This window comes from Solea senegalensis, linkage group LG21 (assembly GCF_019176455.1).
Source record: "Solea senegalensis isolate Sse05_10M linkage group LG21, IFAPA_SoseM_1, whole genome shotgun sequence".
NCBI lineage: Eukaryota > Metazoa > Chordata > Actinopteri > Pleuronectiformes > Soleidae > Solea > Solea senegalensis.
In genome coordinates this window covers 17,801,552-17,821,971 of record NC_058040.1, presented here as the reverse complement: position 1 = coordinate 17,821,971, position 20,420 = coordinate 17,801,552, and the positions used below count along the sequence as shown (strand labels likewise).

Below are 20,420 nucleotides of genomic sequence, written 5' to 3'. Positions count from 1 at the left end.
AAACAGGAGAAATCTGTTTTCTTGTTGTGGTGTTGGTTAAAGGTCTGGTTTTTTCTCTGTAGCCACAGGTGACCGGTCCACCCACAGTGGTGTCCTTGGATCCAGAGCTGAGAGAGGACATCGTGGAGAAGCAGATCGACTTCTCCGCCGCCAGGAAGCAGTTCCTCCAAGCAGAAACCACCAGGAAAGACGTGGCTCCTCACATCTACTCGGCTAAACCTTTCTCCAAATCCGTAACCAGGAGCAGCCAAGTCAGCAGCGACATCATGGCCGAGACCGGAGAAAGTCACGTGACCTGGTCTGACGAAGGCATCGGAGCAGAGTTCACGTGCGCGCGGGCTGTGATGGCGATCCTGCCCGATGAGGAAGAAGGGAAGGGTCACTTCCACCTGGCCTTTCACCCAGAGGAGTCTGACTCAGGATTGGACGAGTTGTCTCTCCGCTCTCAGGACACCACGGTGTTCAGCTTGGATAATGTCTCCGACAGCGGGGCTTCACTACCGCCTACTCCGCTACCACTGACCCCGGTGTCGCCTCCGACCCCGCTGCCCACCACGCCAGTCAACGGTCAGAGCAGTGGCAGTCCAGCAGAGGACGATCTGGAGTACCATGCCGGGGTTCTCGTCCAAAATGCCATCCACAATGCTCTAGCCGCTCAGAACGGCGGCGGCAGCAGCGACTGGCAGCCATCAGATTTGGATTCTTCACAGCTCAGCACTCCCGTGTCTCCATCCTCGGCTTCGACAAGCAGTCCATTACCCGCTTGTTTCACCCCAGTGTCTTCCAGTGGAACTCCAAGTCTCCAGTCGCCTGTGTCCTCCAGTCCTGCCCTGTCCAACCCGTCCCCTCAGCCTAAGGCGCACTCAGAGGATGTTTCCCAGGAGAAATCGTCAGAATCACAGGAAGCGCAGATCCAGACGCCTTCTCCTACTGCTTCTCAGCCTGTCTCACCTCCACAGAGACCCAAAAACGGAGGCCCCAGGATCAAAATCCAGTCCTCTTATGCCCGAGCGCTCGCCTCCTCGACTCCGGCTCCAGCTGCAGATCCAGCTCCAGCCTCAGCAGCGCCAGTCCCCAGGCCCACCCCGGTCTACCGTCCCCCTTCTCCGCCAAGCCCGGAGAAAAACGAGTTCAGCTACTTCAGCAAGTACTCGGAGGCGGCCGAGCTACGGAGCACGGCAGTGGCGCCGCGAGGCCCCGAGGTGGAGGCCGCCAGTGGGCCGTTCCGCCTGCGCTCCAAGAAGCAGAGAACACTGTCCATGATCGAGGAGGAGATCCGAGCGGCTCAGCAGAGGGAGGAGGAGCTGAAGAAGCAGCGGGAGACGCAGCCGGCCGCCGCTGTCCGACACAGTCAGGGACAGATGAGGACGGGGATGCGGAAAACCACCATCACACCTGCAGATAAGATGAAGAGCAACAGCCTCCCTGCGAGACTCTCACTGACGACAAAGACAGCACCAGGTTAGTTTATATCGGAACTGGAAGTGACGTATCAGAGTGTCTCAGACTTCTGGTCAGATCCCTCAAAAACACAACTCTCTAACTCTGCGTGTCTTTGTGCGATTTTGCAGGAAAGATCGAGAAGATTCGACCGGCACCGCCCGTCTCACCCTCGCCGTCAGAAGGAGCCTTGTCCGACGCCGGCAGCGAGGACTCTCTCGGACGACCCAAAAACTACATGCAGACGCTCATGGAAGACTATGAATCACACAAGGTGAAGAGGAGAGAGAAGCTGGAGGACAACAGTGTGAGTATTCAAAGCTGACGACGACTCGTGAACACAGACGTGGAGAAGAACTGTCTGTCTAGGCTGTAAATTGTGAGCAGGAAAATAATTAGAGTCATTATAAAAACCCCACAAACCTTAAACTGCAAATGTGTAATAAACTGCTATAGCTGTCAAAACACAAATTAAAGTGGAAAAAGTGTCGCCTCTACATTAAAGTGTGACGACACTCTGAGGCTCCTGGGGTTTTTGATCATCACCAGACCGTTTTCTATTCATTCCTATAAGAGATTACTTTACGGTTTTTCACGATTTTTTTGCCCTGGTTACTTGAAAAGCAAAGAACAGTCAAATCACATCGCTTCTCCTTTAGCTTCTATCAGAAGAAAACATTTCAAACTGTTTCTCAAATAACAAGAGAAAAGTAAAGTGAAAGTAAGTGAGGGTTGACCGCAGTTCAGGATTACTCCACCTATGACTCACTGACGTGAGCTAATACTGTACAACACCACGACCAAAGGGAAATGCCCAGACTGAAGCCTGACATGAACCTAAAGGAAAGTCACATATTTTATCTAGTCTCTGAAGTGTTTTTTGAAGAGTTTGTGTTGATTGGTGACATTTAATGGTGAACTTTACATACAATAATTCCTCCTAAACTTTCAAAATAAAGGTCTAAAAAAGGACCATATTAAATTAAATCCAGAATGGAGCTGTTGTTCTCTGTGATGTTGTTGTTGTTGTTTATCGATGATGACATCACACGTGTTGACGTCTGTGTACTGTTACTTCTCTCCTGCCGCTCGCTCGCTCGGTCAGTACGCCCGCTTGTTGCTGGCTAACGAGGTAACCACTGAGGTACCTGTTCACCCGTTCACCCGTACACCTGTCCTCTCACACACACACACACACACACAGACCTGGGCCTATCCCAATCAAATACACTCATGTGTTCATTCTGCACTGTGTGTGGAAAAGCTTCACAATCCGGATGATCTATTGATCACGGGAGTAAAAAACACAGCGTTATCTCTTCACTCAATCGTCTACGTAAGAAAGCAGTGCAGGATGGACACATGGGGAAGTATAAAGTGGTCCCAGGTCTCACTGTGGTGGTCCCAGGTCTCACTGTGGTGGTCCCAGGTCTCACTGTGGTGGTCCCAGGTCTCACTGTGGTGGTGTTGTTCTGCTCTGTGGTGTTGGTGCTGCATGTCCACTGACTTATGTGTGTGTGTGTGTGTGTGACTTCATGATTTCTGTCCCTGTAAACAGACTTAGGTCCCCACAACATGAGGAATACCAGGTACACAAACATGTACTGATACCACATCTGCCAAAAATGTACTAAATAGCTGTTAAATGACTTCATTTTAAATAAAATATCACTATTTGTTTAAACGCTGCACAAGAAACAGTTCAATTGAATATAATCGTATGGTATAAAGCACCAAATTACAACTCATTTAAGGTTGAACTATGTGAGGAAAACACACTTTATAGGTAATTAAAAGAGACATGTAATTAAGTAATTAAGTGCAGAAGTATACAGGCCAGACCAACAAGATCCTCAATTCAAATCCCTAAATCAGGGGTGTCAAAGATACGGCCCGTAGACCAGAACCGGCCCACCAGAGGGTCCAATCCGGCCCGCAGGATGGATTTGTGAAAATTGAATGTCAAATACTTTACTTTATTTTTCAGTTCCAGACACATGTGACTAAATGTTTGTGCCTTTATAGATCCACTGTGATCTGTGGGATGTAATGCACGTGTGTAAATGGCACATTTAGGCATAATAGTTCTGAAATTGCACTAAAATCATCCAACAAAAGATACTTTGTTGGATGTAAAACAAATGGGGAAAAAAAATCAGAGTTCTTGTTGTTCATAGGTTATTATGCTATTATTTTACTGGTCCGGCCCACTTGAGATCAAATTATGCTGGATGTGCATTTAGTTTCTATCATTATTTGCTGTAAAGTCAGATCTTAACACTTAAAACGCCACAGAATCCACTTCACCTTCACCCTGAATCTCCCCCGTGGGTGTGTGTGTGTGTGAATAAGGGTCTGTTTGTTTTTAAGGACGCCTGTTTGTGTGTTTTTACTGTCAAATGGTGCAGGTGCGCTTCATTTATGGTGGTTGATTTGGACAAAAAAGGGAAAAAATTTCTTGCAGGGTGCTTAAACCAAGCGCTCCCTCAGCGTTTGACACACACTGCATGTTTTTATTAAAGTCACCCTGGTGTGGGTTTCGGGTTTTTTTGGGTGATTGTGATTGAGATGGAAAAAAAGAGCATGGGTTTAGCAAAATGAACTGACTAATTGTTTGTTTGTTTGTTTGTTTGTTTGTTTGTTTGTTTTCTTTCATCAGGTTCTGGAGGCCACGCGCGTCACAAGGAGGAAAAGCGACATGGCGCTGAGGTGGGAAGCTGGTATCTATTCTAACGAGGATGGCGTGGGAGAACAAGAGGAACAAGAAGAAGAAGAGGAGGAGGAGGAGGAGTAAACATCTCCTATATATATATTTTTTTTTTTTTAGAAGACGGTAAAAAGGATTGAAGGAAGGAGAAAGAAAGGAAACAGTATTTATTTTACGGAAAGTATTCTGACGAGCGTCGTTGTCGTGGAGGAGATTTGAAGAGCGTGTTGCTAAAGACTAAAAAGCATGTGGGAGACGTTTGACGTGTTGAAGTGAGTTTGAAGAGGAAGTGATGGAAGAGACGCTCTGGAAGGTTCTTCACCAACTTTCTTATCCTGGGACGGATGAGTTTTTTTAGAGTTATACTCGTCGGTTGACGCTGAATGACTGAAGTGTTCAGAGATCTTTTTACTTTGACTGGTTTGACTGAGACCGGATGATGTCGGGAATGTGTGTTATAATAAGTTTCTTTAAAGGTCCAGTGTGTAACATTTACTGTCGGACGCAATATTCTCCTCGTACGTGTGTTTGTCTTACTGTATAATTGCGTAATAATAAAAAAAGAATATTGTTAGATGTTTTCGTAGTTTCAGAAAAAACCTTTTAAGTACTTTAAGTAACTAATTCTGAACGAAGAATGAATGGTATGTGAAGGCCACCGTAGTTTCCTGTCGCGTCTGGGCTAACGTCGGCGACGTCCATTTGCCGCAATCTGCCGTCTCACCAGTAGATGTCACTATTTCTCACACACTGGACCTTTAAAAACGTGTGATTTAAAGAGAAGACAGAGACATTCAGACACTTTTTTGTGTGTCACTTGGGAATTTGACGACACTACGGGAAGCGCGTGATGTTTCTTTCCTTTTTGTTTTTTTCCACGATTTTATCCGAAGCGTCACCGTCACAATCGTTAATTCCTTTCAAGTCCACCGTGGAATCGAAGCGAGTGTGCGACTTTGTCCCGGAGAAGTCTGTCGTTTGAGCGCATGATACGTGTGATGTTTTTTTTACCTTCTTACCTATCGTCGTATTAACTACACTTTCAGTAGCGTTTAGAAGAAAAATGAGCTGCCTCTCTCTCTCTCTCTCTAGAAAACACGATTTTTCAGGGAGCCTCGCGTCTGTGGCTCCGTAGACTTCGCGAAAAGTGAGCGTAACTGTAGGTTGTGTCTGTGTCACTTCACTCAGTGTGTAATGAAAAGGGCTGGGTCCGGGGATTTTATATTCTTTAAAAAGACAAGAAAAGAAAAGAAAAGAAGAATCACTTGTCTAACTGTCGCTGGCTTCGTTGACCTGTGCTTTCTTGTTTTTTATGTATGATACTGAGGTAGGACTGTGTATTTGATATATTATGACGATGTAACGCTGAGATCTGTCGACTAAACCTCGCGAGCTGAGGAGAAAGTTTGGTGAGAAATAGTAGATTTTGTGTGTGTGTGTGTGTGTGTGTGTGTGATAACCAAAACAGTCAACAGTCAACCTTAGCTCTTACGTCTATTTAAGAAAAAACAAAAAAACTAAAGTGACTGATTGTGTGCACGGCATTTGATTTATTTCCTAATCTAAAACAAGCACAGACAAACAGAAGACGTGTGTTTTTATACAGTATTATGAGCTTTGATGATGAGGAGGTGTGTGTTTTTTGATGATACTGTGGACCGTCCTGATGTGGAAAACACAAAACTGTAACCTTGGAGACTACAAATCCACGAGTGAGGAGCGAAACGTAGAAGAAGTGTCAACGTGGACTTTTAATACAGTGTTTCTGAACCACTTTAACAAAACTCAGTCAACGTCTCAGCCTTTATTTTAAAGTCTTTGCAGTTTCTGCTCAGTATTAGAATGTATTTCCTCCTGTAAACCAAAGGTAACACTGAAAAAAGAATGTTTTTTATTAACCTTTACACAATTACTTAAATTGGTGACACCTAAACAAGTTGATTTAAACTCAAGGAGGTGAAACAAAAGTAGAAATTTGACTTTATTTCAGTGTTTCTGGACCAATTTAGACAAATCAAGTATTATTGTCCCTGTAAGCCAAAGGTTACACTTCAATTACTTCAATTTGTGACACTTAACAGAACTAAAATAGGTTCATTCGAACTCAAGGAAGTGAAACAAAAGTAGAAATGTTACTTTTATTTCAGTGTTTCTGGACAAAATCAAGTCTTTTAAACCTTTGATAAGTTCATTCAAAGGAAATTGTAAATTTGAATGCAGTTTTCGTTTCCTCACTAAAACGGCAGTTTTAAAATAATAACATTTGCATTTTTATAGAACAGTTGCTCAATTTAGTGTGAATTAACTTCACTTAGTTAGCAATTTAAGTCTTTACTTTCTTTATTAGTGCAGTTTGTCCTGTTCAAGTGTCCTTCAGCGAGGCGTCGTCCTCTCTGTCTGCTCACGCGTGAATTCATAAAATGCCAAAAAAACAAATAAAATGTAATTAAACTTACACGAACTATAAAAAAGTGCAGAGCAGAGCAGAACCAGTTACTTCTGTGTTTTATTTATTCAGTTATGAGGTCGTTTTCTTTCCTCTTGGCACCGTGATTGAAAACCACCGACTTCTGCCTCTGCGACGAACCCATTTCCCCTTGAAACAAAGAATCCACTTACATGTTCTCTGTTTTTATAAACCTCTAATAATATATATTTTTATGGGGGAGTGATAAATGTAACGGAAGTGTGTTTATTGGCGCAGTAACAGATGCAGCAGAAGTGCCGCGCTGCTGATTTGAGATTAATGTTGACACGGGACGAGGAAGAGGAACGTGATTAAAGCCGACTGAAGATGTTAGAAAAAAAGCTCTTGTTATTGTTGTTTTCTGGTGGAAAATATGAGCTTTTGTTTTCAGGAAACAGGTCGTGTGTCGTGAATGCTTGTTTTTACTGTGGCCTAATCTGCTTTATTCACTGCAAAATGACGTTTAATTACAGCAAAAGGGCCTCTCTTTTTTTACTGTAGCGTGATAAAATGATGTTCTTACACACAAACACACTTAGTTCTCCTTCAATAAAAAACACTATCAGACATGGTGGACACTCATAGGAGCTACAATTGTGTGGTTTATTATTATAATTATTATTATTGTTACTATTATGCTTTTGTTGTTTGAATTGATGGTGCAGAGTCGATTTTATTTATCATTTTGAAACGCTGGTGTTGCCTGTTCTCACACAAACTGTGTGTGTGTGTGACACCTGTGATGAAGCGGTCCTGTCAATCATGTATGCGAGCATAACCTCTGACCCCCCATATGTTAACCACTTGTACTCATACTCTGCTTTGTTATTTTTTTTAGCACATGTATGGCTCACAGTTATACACCTACTATATGAATATTTTCTCATTAAAAACAAAACACGGAGATGTCGGACGCCTGAGTGCTTCATTCTTATATTTTGTTAAAAGTAGAAAATGTGTTTCTCACCTCTGACTATAGAGCCATATTTGAATGATCCATGAGAGTTCCTATAGTCAGATATTTTACCCGGAACGCCGCCTCTGGATGCTTTTCCAACATCGCAAATCCAAACATGGGATTCCAAAATGGCTGCCACTCACGTCTGTAGTAAAAACACTGTACTTTTACTGTTACTTTCTTTCACGTTAAGTGGGTTGTACACATAGTACAGCACAGTTTTGTCCACAGTTGTGGACGAGTGGTTCACCGTTTGTGCCTGAAAAATACTGCGTAGAATCTTGTTATCCAGTGCTACTGCTAACAACAGCTAATAACGGCTAGTCCAGCCTTTTTCAAACTGGGGGGGGCGGGCCAGTTTAGCAGGCGGAACTTTAGCAGGCGGAACTTTCGCTGTAAGCTGGACTCATTTAAGTGACGTACCACAACAAAACCTACACTGGTGACAAGGTTTGGATAATAGAGAAGTTTCTGAGGGGCAAAAAGAAAACTGTGCAACTAACAACAAGCCAACGTCAGCCGAACGGAACAATGATTCACGACGACCAAAACCCAAGACCAGAAAATGCCACCAAAGACCTCTCTGTGTGTTGTGTCTCAAAACATTGGCAGGGGACAGCATTTGTATTGTTAAAACAAAGCAAATGATTGATATTTGTAAAGTATTCTTTGTTATACAGATGCATTTATTGTTTAAAAAATTTGAGCTATTATAGTTATAATTGCACATTTCATATTTTGATTTGAAAATTGCTTTCTCAAAAAGCTATATTGACGTTATTTGTATCGCTAAAGCAAAAATGTCGCGGGGCCCCCGGGAAATTTCTTCCTCCAAGGGGGGGCCCAACAGACAAAGTTTGGGAACCACTGGACTCGTCCAAGATACGCTAGTGTTTTCCCCAACTTTACCCAGAAATGTCGTCACTCCTCCTTCTCACATCCAACATAAACAGAACACTAATTACTCATGAGCAAAGGGTTAACTGCTAATTAAGTGTGCTGGGATGTGTTTTTGTGGTTATAGTTACAGGAATTATGCAATAAATGCACATTTCGCCGTTTTTTCAGCATATAGACCACTTGGACCAGATCAAAAACCACTGTACCTGGACTTCTCAAATCTGGACTAGATTATCCTATAGCCTACCAAACAGATCTTTTCCCATGGAATATCAAACAGATGAGCACATAGTTTTGTGTTAGTAGGAATAATCTGCTTTATTCAGTCTTTAAATGGGACATTTTACTTTAACAGCCGTATATTAATGAATGGGAGTGTTTTTGTCCACATGTAAATGTCCCTCATACACTGTGTTGACGCCGTGGACACGAAGAGGAAGTGGGAGTGACACATTCATAATAACAACAGACACTTAAGTGTTTCTCTTCACTTCGTCTGGCGCTTCACTTAAAGTAAACTTGTAGTGACTTTTAAAAAAAGTCATGGTTCTGCTGAGTCTGTGTCAATCCGCCTTCGCGGTTCTCCACCACATTGAGCCGATCATCGTGCTCGAGCAGCTGGGCAACTCTCTATTTGACACCGCGCTGCAGCTGGTGGTCAAAGACCGGTGCGCGAACATCTCCGATCCCGGCGTGTCTCCGGAGCAGAGTCAGCAGAGAGCCATGGCCGACTTCTTCATGAACTACAACCTCATCATCCGACTCGTCCCCATCTTACCCGCGCTGCTGCTCGCCAAACTCAGCGACCGCGGCTGGAGGAGAGCCCCCATCGTGGTGCCTCTCGGCGGGTACCTGCTCTCCAGGATCGTCCTGCTCATGGTGCTCCTCTTCCGGCTGCCGCTGCAGCTCATGTACGGAGCCGCGGTTCTCTTCGGTGTCTCCGGAGGATTCTGCGCATTCTGGCCGGGAGTCATGACGCTGGTGTCGCTGAAATCCACGGCCACGGACCGATCCAAGGTCAGTGATTGTAGGAGACTAATTCAAGTCATATTTAGTTTAATTTAACAGCAGATTATGTGTAATATTATGTAGAGTTTTTGTAAATGTTTTTTGATACAAACGCATAATTACAAGTTAATGTTTTAGTAGTAATTAGGGCTGCAACTGTAACGACTATTTTCATTCATCTCGATTCATTTCTCGATTAATCGAACGTAAAATGTAAAAAAAAAGGTAATAAAAAAACCACTAAAAATTATACTCAGTTTTAATGATTTCTTTGTTACACGGAGCAGAGAAAAACAGAAAATATTCACATTTAAGATGTTGGAAAGTTGTGTTTAAATTATGGAAAAAAAACACATCAAAATGGTTGATTAATCAACCATTAACATAATCTTTGCAATATACCACATTTTTATTTTATTTAATGTACATATCACCTATAGCTACAATATTAAGAACACTATAATAAAATATTAGTAATACACTGGATAACAATATATAAAACACTTGATTGTGTTTTATATTCCACTTTTCTTTTTTTACATTGTTTAATATTCTGTTACAAAGTTCCGAAAGTTTAAAAATATTGCACTTGTATAAAATGAAATTGTGATGTTGTGATGAAACAGGGTAAGACCAAGAGGTAATATTACATTCAAAGCAAAAGGTTTGCTTTCATAAGTGTGAATAAATAAAGAAAATAATAATATAATCACAAACGTCCTGATGTAGTCACATATACAGAGGCGGCAGGTTTTTGCAAGTCAAATGAAAGTGAAAATAATTTCACTAACAATAATGAATGTGTGTGTGTGTGTTACAGGTGATGATGAGGGTGGAGCTGCTGTACGGAGCAGCAGGTGTTGTGGGCAGTTTAGTGTCAGGTCATCTGTTCCTGTTGTACACGGTCAAGCTGGGACAAGGAGTCATTCTGCTCATCGTGAGTTCACTCATTCACCTGCTCATCCTCATCCTCTCCATCGTCCTGCTGCAGGTCAGTGTGTGTGTGTGTGTGTGTGTGTGTGTGTTCACTGTACATGATTCTGTTTATTCAGCTCTTACAGGAACTGCTGTAAAACATAATAACTGGACCACTGTTCACTGGGTAAGTAACTGGGGCAGCAACAGTTAATCGATGACTAAATGAATCACCAGTTAGTTATTAGTTGATATTTGTTAGTTTGATGTTTTTAAATCATCAAAACAAGTTCTTGGATTTTTAAATGTGAATATTTTTTGGATTTTTTGGATCCGTATATCCGACTTTTTTCTCGCAGTATGACGACTTCATTCTCGCAGTATTACGACTTTATTCTCGCAGTATTACGACTTTATTCTCGCAGTACGACGACTTTTTTCTCACAGTATTACGACTTTATTCTCTTAGTATGTCGACTTTATTCTCGCAGTATTACGACTTTATTCTCACAGTATTACGACTTTATTCTCTTAGTACGGCGACTTTATTCTTACAGTATTACAACTTCATCCTCTTAATCTTTATTCTCACAGTATTTTTATTCTCACGACTTTATTCTCACAGTATTACGACTTTATTCTCTTAGTACTTTATTCTCACAGTATTACGACTTTGTTTTACTTTTATTTTTATTCTACTACGACTTTATTCGCAATTTTAACTTTATTCTTGCAGTACTATTATTCGACTTTATTCTTGCAGTACTACGACTTTATTCTCTTAGTACGACAACTTTATTCTCACAGTATTACGACTTTGTTCGCGCAGTATTATGACTTTACTCGCAGTACTACAACTTTATTCTCACAGTATTATGACTTTATTCTCACAGTATTACGACTTTATTCTCACAGTACGGCAACTTTATTCTCGCAGTACGGCAACTTTATTCTCGCAGTACGGCAACTTTATTCTCGCAGTATTGCCATGTTTTCTCCTTATACTACAACTTTATTCTCATAATATCGCGATGTTTTCCTCCTCATTTATTCTCAACATCTTAAATATGTATTTGTCTTCAGTCATAGCATCAACAAAGGAAACATTACAACAGAATAATATTGGTTGACATCTGATATCATCATCATTCGGCATAAAACTTTGATAAATACTTTTCAGCATTTCCAAATATTTGATTGTGTCTTTAATGTCTGTGTCTTTATTAAAAAGGTGAAACAAGTGCCAGAAGAAAGTCACCTCCTGTCTCACAATAACGACGATGAAGAGGAAGATTACGACGCCGTCAATGTCCCTGCTGCGATCAACAAGGTCAACGTGGTTCTTCTGTTCGCCGCCGCCGTCTTGTACGACTTTGCAGTGGGCGGAGCCGTAGAGATACTGGGCATCTTTGTGTTGAAAGAGCCGCTCAGCTGGACGGCCACGCAGGTGACACTCAGTGTTCTTCTTCTTCTGTCAAATTGTTTGTGTCACCTGATTTTGAATTTAACGATTTTAGATTTTTGCATTGAAATTGTGTTTGATTTTTCCTAACCCAAAATCAACTATTGAAATGATCAGAATCACAATTGAAATTTTATTGAGCATAATTTGTAGCTGAAAATACAACTTTAAAAGTAGTAGTAGTAGTAGTAAATAATAGGGCATTCCAGAAATGTTGGGGTATATTAACAGAATTTTTTTCAACATTTAATATGTCTTTCTCTTATTTTTCTGTCTTGTACAAATTCATCAAATTCAAGGTTTAAAATATATTGAAATATAATAATAATATAATATTGAAATATCATATCCACTGTGTTCAGATTTAATAAAATAAAGTCACATACCAAATTTTACCTGTGAATTCAACCATTTCACGATTTTCAAAATGTGAATTTTACTTTTATTTTTCAGTGTTAAAAATATTTTATTTTGAAAATTCAAGGTAAAAATATTCAAATAATATACAATATTAAAAAGTCCACATCCTGAAATGATGAAAGGTGCTTTTAACTCAACTTTAAATAAATAAGAGTAGAATCAATTGTCCGAACATGAGATTTTCTTTTATTTCTCATTGAAAAATAAAACTCAAAATGACATATTGTTGAATTTAGACACAAAAAGTACAATTTCTTAATTCAAATGCAACAAAGAAAATATCAGTGCCAGAAACTCCCAACACTTAAATTTGAAAATCTGATGAGTCAGATTCCCGTCCATGTTTTTGTCTGGTATCTCAGGTGGGTTATGGAAACGCAGCGGGCTGCACCATCTTCCTCACCAGTTTCCTCGGCGTCATGCTGTTTCGCCGCTGCTGCAGCGACGTCACGCTCATCCTCATCGGCATGCTGTCGTTCACCGTGGGAATCTACTTCATGTCCCTCGTCACGGCAACGTACATGTTCTACCTCGGTGAGATTAAGTTAAAACACTGTTTTAACTTTTAAAGTTTCTTCCGAAACACTTCTGGATTAAATGTAGGTAAATGTATGTTATTAACCTTTTTTATATGTAAATCATTAATTTAATATAGTATCTAGTATATAGTATCAATCTTGATCGATTTTGACATGACAGCAAGAAATGAATTTGCTTTATCTAACATTTCTTTTGCTTTTAAACATTTTTAACCAACCAAGTTCGATTTAGCTGCTTGTTAAAGCATCATATTATTCAGCTGTGACTGAAATTTGGTTCAATATGTTTTTGTGAAATTGCCGACTGTTCAGTTCTTCTTCTCTAAAAAAAAGCAGAAATGTGCCGTTTAAACTCACAACAAAACCCTCAATGGAAGTCGTCTAAACGTAAACAGTTCTTGAGAATGTGAGTTAACCCAGCGTTCCTTTTCTCCCCGCAGCTCGATTGCTCAACCTTTTCGCTCTCATCCCGATACCGACGATCAGATCTCTGCTCTCACAGCAGGTGCAGTCGTCCTCGTATGGTGAGTTTGTGTAGAATTATGTGTTTGTGGGGGGGGGTTCCCGTGGACCACATATAAATCATACGTCTCATGGAAATGCAACAGAGAGCAGTGGACATTGTGTGTTTGAAGAAGTGATGACATTTACGAGGTTTCTTGAATGCATCTGCTGAAGCTGCTCATGCAAGGATATTTGATTAAAAATACAGCTGAATAATTGAAGTGCATTTTTGCTCAAAACATCCAAACACACACAGTATTTTTTGCGTCTCCTCTTCGAGACATTTAATTTTAGTTTGTGTATTTTTCTCGGTTGGAAAACACACGCTTCAAATTAAGAGGAAGTGACTTTGAGCTCAGTTGGTTTAATGACTCGTTCAGTAGCAGAGTCATCACTGAGTTTGTTTGACAGGAATGTGAGGCCAGTCCGACCTGTTTGTATGAAAACATGGTGGCATGTCCTGGCATAAAAACACACACAGACACACAATCTCATTCCAAATCTAAGCTCTAAACTTCAACCAGATTCCTCAGAAATGAGATTCTGCCTCATTAGGACCAGGTTTTAGGTCCCCATGAGGACTACTGGTCCTGACAGGGACAGTTTGTTAAATGTCCTCACAACCTTTTACACACACACGCTGAGTTTACTGTACATTAACAGACCAGGGTTATTATTATCATAGCGTTTTGTTTGCTTTGATGTGACGTCGACTGTGATGAAGTTCACCACTGCAAACACACACACACACACACACACACACACGTGACCCTTTCCCGTCAAGGAAGTTACACATTTTAAATAACATACCTTTAATCTACATGAGTTTTAGGCACCATAAAAAATAAGATTTCAGAAATAACTGCTTTTATTTAGTCTTTAACTGCACAGCGAGGATCGTCAGCTGTTATTGATCATTAGTGCGATAATTTCACATATTTGAACATTTATTTCTCCTGTTCATCATCATCATGGTTTCGCCAAGTATTTATACGTTTATTATATTTATATAATAAATATAATAAACGGTTTCTTTGCTCCATATCAAAGAAATATTATTTGGACCACAACAACTAACAACTTTTCACTGAGAAAATTATGGAAAAAAGTCAGTTGCAGTCGTTGCTGTGACCAGAAGTTCTCTGTATTTTGTTCCATGAATCATCTGCTCTAAAAAAATGTTTCCATAGTTAGAGAGAACTTGTGGAACGGTTAGTCAAAGACAACAAGAGTCATTTCTTCTTCTTCTTTGTATCCATTTTTCCTTTCCTCCCGTCAGGCACCATCCTCACGTATCTGCAATTGGCTCTGAAGTTTGCAGGTCTGGCCTACATCCCCGCCTTCACTAAGATCTACCAGGGGACACTGGACTGGTTCCCGGGCTTCGTCTTCATGCTGGCCAGTGTCTTCACAGTCCTGGCAATGATTCCCATCAGGTACCGTTAAGAAATAAAAATACTAGGGGGGGTGGGGTCATAAAAATATCGATTTGGTGTTAGATCGTAGTAGCCTAGAAATCTAGACGCACCCTAGTGGTAGCAAATTGAATTTGCAGCCAGGGTTCCGTCTAGAAACTCCTCGTTAGCTCGCGAGCTGCAAAACCCAAACTCTGGTTTGGCCAATCGCAGTTGTGTAGAGAATTGGTGAGCGGGGCTAACATACAGCTCTTCCAGGACTTGCAGGGTTAAGGCCCTGGGTGTCTTTGACGGAGTAGGCTCACGGCCTTGTTAGTCCGACATGCAGTAATCTCTCGGCAATACTTTAGCGGTTTCTTTTGTCGCAGGGCCACAAATTCTCATTTCTCATTCTCAAAAACGGCAAAAGTCATTTGGCTCCATTACCATGACATATGTTGGCTTACAGGAATCTCTCCATCAGACGTTTCCACCACGTGGAACACTTGCCCGTGGACTCTTTTCTGTCTCTCTGACTACGTCACGCTCTTCGTCAACCGTCAGTTGAGCCCTGCCAACTGCGTGTGTGCTCCCAGACCAAGCGTCTTGCTGTAGGTCTGGCGAAGATCGTCGTCCTTCCTCGTGCAAATGCACGATAACTGATACTCCAGAGCAAATATTTTATATTTTAACTCGCAAGTTAAAGGGGACATATTATGCAAAATCAACTTTTTAACCATTTCAATACTTATATTTGGGACTCTGGAGGCCCTACCAGTCGTCAAAGTGTGGAAAAAGAATACTCAGTCATGTTTTCGTGTACCCCCTTAGTGTAAGTATAGGCGATAAAACACTCGATGTTGAATTCCCTGCGCTTATGACGGCAGCATGTGCATTTCACCGTGTATGTTACCGCCCCACCAGTAAGTTTACTTCGAGAGCTCCACCTTAGCTCCACCTTGTCCCTGCGAGAGTGCAGGCGAGGGAGGAAGAGCGGGATTATGTCAACGCGGAGGGACAAGTGTGCTGTTGGTGGCTGCACAGTGGAGCAGTGTTTACAGTGTACAGAGGATTTTATATATGAAGCTAATGTGCCGGATTAAGTCAGCAAACGTGTGTTCGTGTGTTCGCACCACTTCGCATCAGACTGCGGCCAGTGGTTGCCGTATTTAGTCAGGGGACATATTTCACCGACGTACAAACACACATATTGTTAAGAAAAGGTCACATAGAGCTCATAACTGACCATTCTGACACGTCCTAATTAAAAATATTTGTTCAGTACGTCCTCCATGACCGGAGCACAGACTCAGTCTGATACAGTCACATACAGCGGCAGTTTATGCAGCGAGCGGCCGAAACTGTCGCTGTGCCGTCACAGGAACAGACCTCCGACACATGGATACTTAGGGACAGCGCCGCTTATCGCCACCGCTGATTGCCAGCACCGGAGCTGGTCAGCGGTGGCGAGGTCTCCGGAGCACAGTCTCTGGTCTGATACAGTCACATACAGCGGCAGTTTATTCAGCTCGCAGCGCGCCGGTGGCGATCAGTGGTGCTGTTCCTAAGTGTTTTTAACTGGTTTACAGTTCGGCACTGTTCGACTCGATCCTTATGTAGGACGTCTCTTCCTGTGACGGCACTCTCACTGTTTTCTGCTCATGCTGCCATGTTGATATTGTCAGAGAACTAGTGGAGGGAGGGGGAGACGAATAGAGCCGTAAAGCGCTGTAAAGAGGACAAATCAGAAACCCCCTGGGAGAAGTGGGTGTGTTTGCCTGTGTCTCATTTGCATATAAAGGGACCATTCACAAAACCAAGCGTTCTGAAAGGGTTTAGCAGGGTTATTGAACTGATGCTATGATGCTTCATCCTTATGGTATTTTGACCAAAGCATGTCACCGACATGTTCATTAGGACACCAGGGAACTATTTTAATGGGGGAAATAGGGTATAATATGTCCCCTTTAAGTAAACAGTCCCTGCCAGTTTCACTCGCTGGTCTTTGCTACTTCATGTCTCCTCACGGTGGCGCTGCTCAAATGAATGAGGGGAGACTTGGAGTGGAAGTTACCTGGCTGAAGAAGAAGAAGAGGTAGTTCACAGCGGGATAATGGTGGAGAAAGCGACGTTAGGAGATGCTCCATTCACGTTCAATACATAGACTTTGTTCTCTATGTTGTGAATAAACAGAGAAATCCTGCACGTTTTTGTTTTCTTCAGTTAAAGAGGTCGCGATGTATCGCTATATGATTGTCATTGAATCGTTGTATTGTGATATTATTGGTATCGTGGACCAAGTATCGCGTATCGTAACCGGTACCGGGTGATTCACTAATACAATTTTCTTGCTATAGCTGCGTTTCTACCCATCCTCACAGTTCACCTCCGGTTAATATTAATTATAAGTTTAATTAGTCAAATATTGTAAAAAGTTAGTTTAAATAAACATTGGTTTAAACCCATTGCTGTTGGGTTTAGAGTATGGGTCATTGTTGACTTTTTTGACCGTCCCAACCTAATAAATGAGTGTAACAACAAGTTCATGTACTGTACGTTAAACCCGACACCAGATGACCCAATAGTCCGTTTTTAGCCCCTCCCACTTCCCCGCTCTTATTCACTTATAACGACTTTCACAAGTACATTTTCACCAGGGTGTCTTGATGTGTTCACAAAACGTTAGTTTTGGGATATGTTAAAAAAAGAAAAAGACCCAAAAAATCCGATCCATGTCGTCCCACTTTTCGGCAACATTCTGGAGGGGTGGTCTGGAACCTAAAAGGGGCGGAGCTAGTCACTGCAGTCCTTTGATTGGTCAAAAGTGTCACTTCTGTTCATTACATCTGAGAAAGGGTGTTTGTGTGTTTCACTGCATTACTGCCTGGCTTTTACACTACAGCATTTACAACTGTTTTAGGGGGCGGGGTTTAAACCTATGAAGACTCTCATCTCTTCAAATGAGGAAGTGTTAAAAGAAAACTCTTTAAAAGCAAAAGATTGAAAAGGGAATGTTCTGTTTCTGTGCAAGAAAGGCCTAAACTGCCATGTTAGCATTTGACTGCTAATATTCTTTAAATAACGTGGAATGAATTCCAAAAGAAACTTGTTAAACATTATATGGTTTTGATTGACAGACACACCCACAGTGGAAACTAAAGCCACACAAAGGCTTTTACTGTCTCCGAAATGTAACCAGAACAAGCTGAACGGCTCTGTTCACCTGGTTTTTGATAAAACCTGACATGGACTCGACTCACACATCCTTATTTTTGTGTCTTTTTGTCCTCCCTCCAGCGTCCTGGGCTGCAGATCACCTCACAGACGTCGCTACAAGATGATTCAGGGAGACTGAGTTCACAATGATGCAACAGGAAGTGAAACGTGGAACTAGGGAAAACAAAAAAGTGGGGGAGACTCACTTCCTTTAACTATGAGGAGAGGAGTTTGTAAACTTTCACTGTTCACCTTTGTTTACAAGATACAAGAGCATTTTATTTTTATGAACCTGTGATGCTGCCGCTGTGGGTTTGAAACACAACGTGACCTTTTCATGACCCCAGCACTTGAAGACAAACTCTGTCCTCAGTCCAGAGGGTCTCACAGCGGTCACAGCGGTCAGTGACCCGGTCACAACAGCAACACACCCTCTGTGATTTCGACATAATGTAGACTTTGTGGTGAAGACGTCACACATATATAAAAAAAAGAAAGTCCCTGATGAGACACACAGTTAACCACTGTCCTAATCCCTTGTTTTTTGGCCTCCACTACACTAGGTGTCAGTATTTCCCCCAAAAATATTCCATTCTTAAAGGTTTAACAGAGCATAGAAACACGGTTTCTTGCCATGTTTTTCTTGGATGTGTTCATCTGACTCTTGAAATTCAGTTTAGTGCAAGTTCAACACACATTTGCACTTATTTTACAGTCTGATTTTAGTCCAATTTAGTTCATGATTTTTAATGTGATTTCTGTGTTCTGTGTTTGTTGTAGTTTGTAACAGAACTCCACCTCAAATACTTTGTTCTTTTTCAAAAATATGACTGAGTGGGACTCAAAGTCTACACAGTCGCCCGGTAAGTCTCCCCAAGTGATCAATTTACAAGCAAACAAACTGTAGACAACAAAGTTTAAACACAATCAACCCAGATTAAAATCCCATAAAAACAGAGCGTCAGCTGAAGGTGCTGACTCTCTGGAGACATGAGGACAAAGTGAGCAGCGGCTCTCTCTCCTGCTTTTATCTCCTCAGACCAATGATTGACCTCAGCTGTGAGAGCGACACAGGTGCAGCCGATAATCTGCTGATTAACAAACAAAACCTGACACCTAGAAACTGGATTATGGTTCAAAAACACTCCATCCCTGCTGATGTTTTTTAATGTAAAGACTAAAATATGTTATCTTTATTATTAAGGAAGTTACTGTATGTTACCACCTTTTTTTTAATCTGTTTTTTTATATATTAGTTTGCAGAATTATGCTAAAATCTGGGATTAAAGCCATTAACTACAAGTGCATAATATGGATTAAGGGGCAGCTCTAGATTAGAATAAAAAAACAACAACATGTACTTTATGGTATTTTTAGGTGACCTTAAAACCTGCAGGTCAGGAAATGCTGGAGATTTTCATTTAAAATTACATTTTGGAACTTTTGAAACACGTTTACGCATTGACACATAGTTTTACATTTAGTTTTAAAGCACTTTGATCTGTTTTAATGTTTTACTCTGTTTTAACTGAGCACAGTTAGATTGTTTCACTAATTTTCAATGATTTTGCCTGTTGATTATTTAAATTTGGGTTAACAGTCACATCAAACAATACTTTTTTTTGTTAAATATCAGAAACAAAAATCATGCAATATTGTTACTTTTCCTCCCAACTTTCAGTGTAATAATCCATGAAGTAACAGTTTTTACACACGACAGTGAAGCTGAAGGGAAAAAAAACACAGTTTACATTATCATCACTTTTATTTTAAAGCACATTTTTATGATTCTGTTTTGCACTGTCACGTTAACGTCACTGCTCCTGTGACTACATCGTTTTTTGGGGTAAAAGGATTTTTTTTTAAGTATATAGTAATAATAAATCATTGTTTTTCTTTTGTAATAAATGTTTTTCACTCATTTGTTACTTTCTTTGTCAAAAATTGATTGAATAGTAGGATGGATGCTTCAATACTACTTTCTTATGTGAAACCAATATCACAACCTTGATTATCCACAGACACTGAGGTTAAAGTCAGAAAATCAGAGTTCTGAGATTAAAATCAGAAAGTCGGAATTTTGAGATTAAAGTCAGAATTCTGAGATTAAAATCAGCAAATCAAGAGTTTTGAGATTAGAGTTTGAAAGTCAGAATACTGAGATTGAAGTCGGAATTATAAGATTAGTAAAAAAGTCGAAATTCTGAGATCAGAGTCTGAAAATCGGGATTCTGAGATTACAGTCAGAAAGTCAGAATTCTGATATTAAAGTCAGAATATCATAATTCTGAAATTAAAGTCTGAAATTCAGGAATTCTGAGATTAAAATCATACAGAATTCTGAGATTAAAGTCAGAAATTTGGAATTCTGAGATTAGTCAGAAATTCGGAATTCTGAGATCAAAGTCAAAAAGTCTGAATTCTGAGATTAGTCAGAAATTCGGAATTCTGAGATCAAAGTCAAAAAGTCTGAATTCCGAGATTAAAATC

The 20,420-nt window shown here is 40.9% G+C and overlaps 2 protein-coding genes across 4 annotated transcripts in view; both read left to right on the top strand.

The window, feature by feature from the left end:
* Positions 1-4,234, top strand: part of LOC122758118 (A-kinase anchor protein 2) — an 88,017-nt gene extending 83,783 nt beyond the window's left edge. Inside the window, exons 14-17 of one of the 3 annotated variants that reach the window (XM_044012023.1) lie at positions 63-1,461; positions 1,572-1,747; positions 2,546-2,572; positions 4,100-4,234. In XM_044012023.1, coding sequence (XP_043867958.1) covers positions 63-1,461; positions 1,572-1,747; positions 2,546-2,572; positions 4,100-4,234 — 1,737 coding nt within the window. Of the gene's footprint in view, positions 1-62; positions 1,462-1,571; positions 1,748-2,545; positions 2,585-4,099 lie in introns of all 3 variants that reach the window. The other 2 variants (XM_044012021.1, XM_044012024.1) reach the window with 2 other exon arrangements.
* A 4,629-nt stretch (positions 4,235-8,863) lies between these two features.
* LOC122787058 (thymic stromal cotransporter homolog) lies at positions 8,864-19,958 on the top strand. The gene is made up of 7 exons (XM_044053617.1): positions 8,864-9,489; positions 10,301-10,471; positions 11,627-11,842; positions 12,640-12,811; positions 13,257-13,340; positions 14,600-14,756; positions 18,012-19,958. The coding sequence occupies exons 1-7, from the start codon at positions 9,016-9,018 to the stop codon at positions 18,067-18,069; spliced, it is 1,332 nt and encodes a 443-aa protein (XP_043909552.1). The 5' UTR covers positions 8,864-9,015; the 3' UTR covers positions 18,070-19,958.
* Positions 19,959-20,420: the final 462 nt, after the last annotated feature.

Excerpts from the sequence above, each read along its gene's own strand:
- LOC122787058 (XM_044053617.1), top strand. The coding sequence starts at position 9,016 with ATGGTTCTGCTGAGTCTGTGTCAATCCGCCTTCGCGGTTCTCCACCAC. Across the intron at positions 12,812-13,256 it reads AACGTACATGTTCTACCTCG|CTCGATTGCTCAACCTTTTC; the intron begins GTGAGATTAAGT and ends TTCTCCCCGCAG. Across the intron at positions 14,757-18,011 it reads CTGGCAATGATTCCCATCAG|CGTCCTGGGCTGCAGATCAC; the intron begins GTACCGTTAAGA and ends TCCTCCCTCCAG.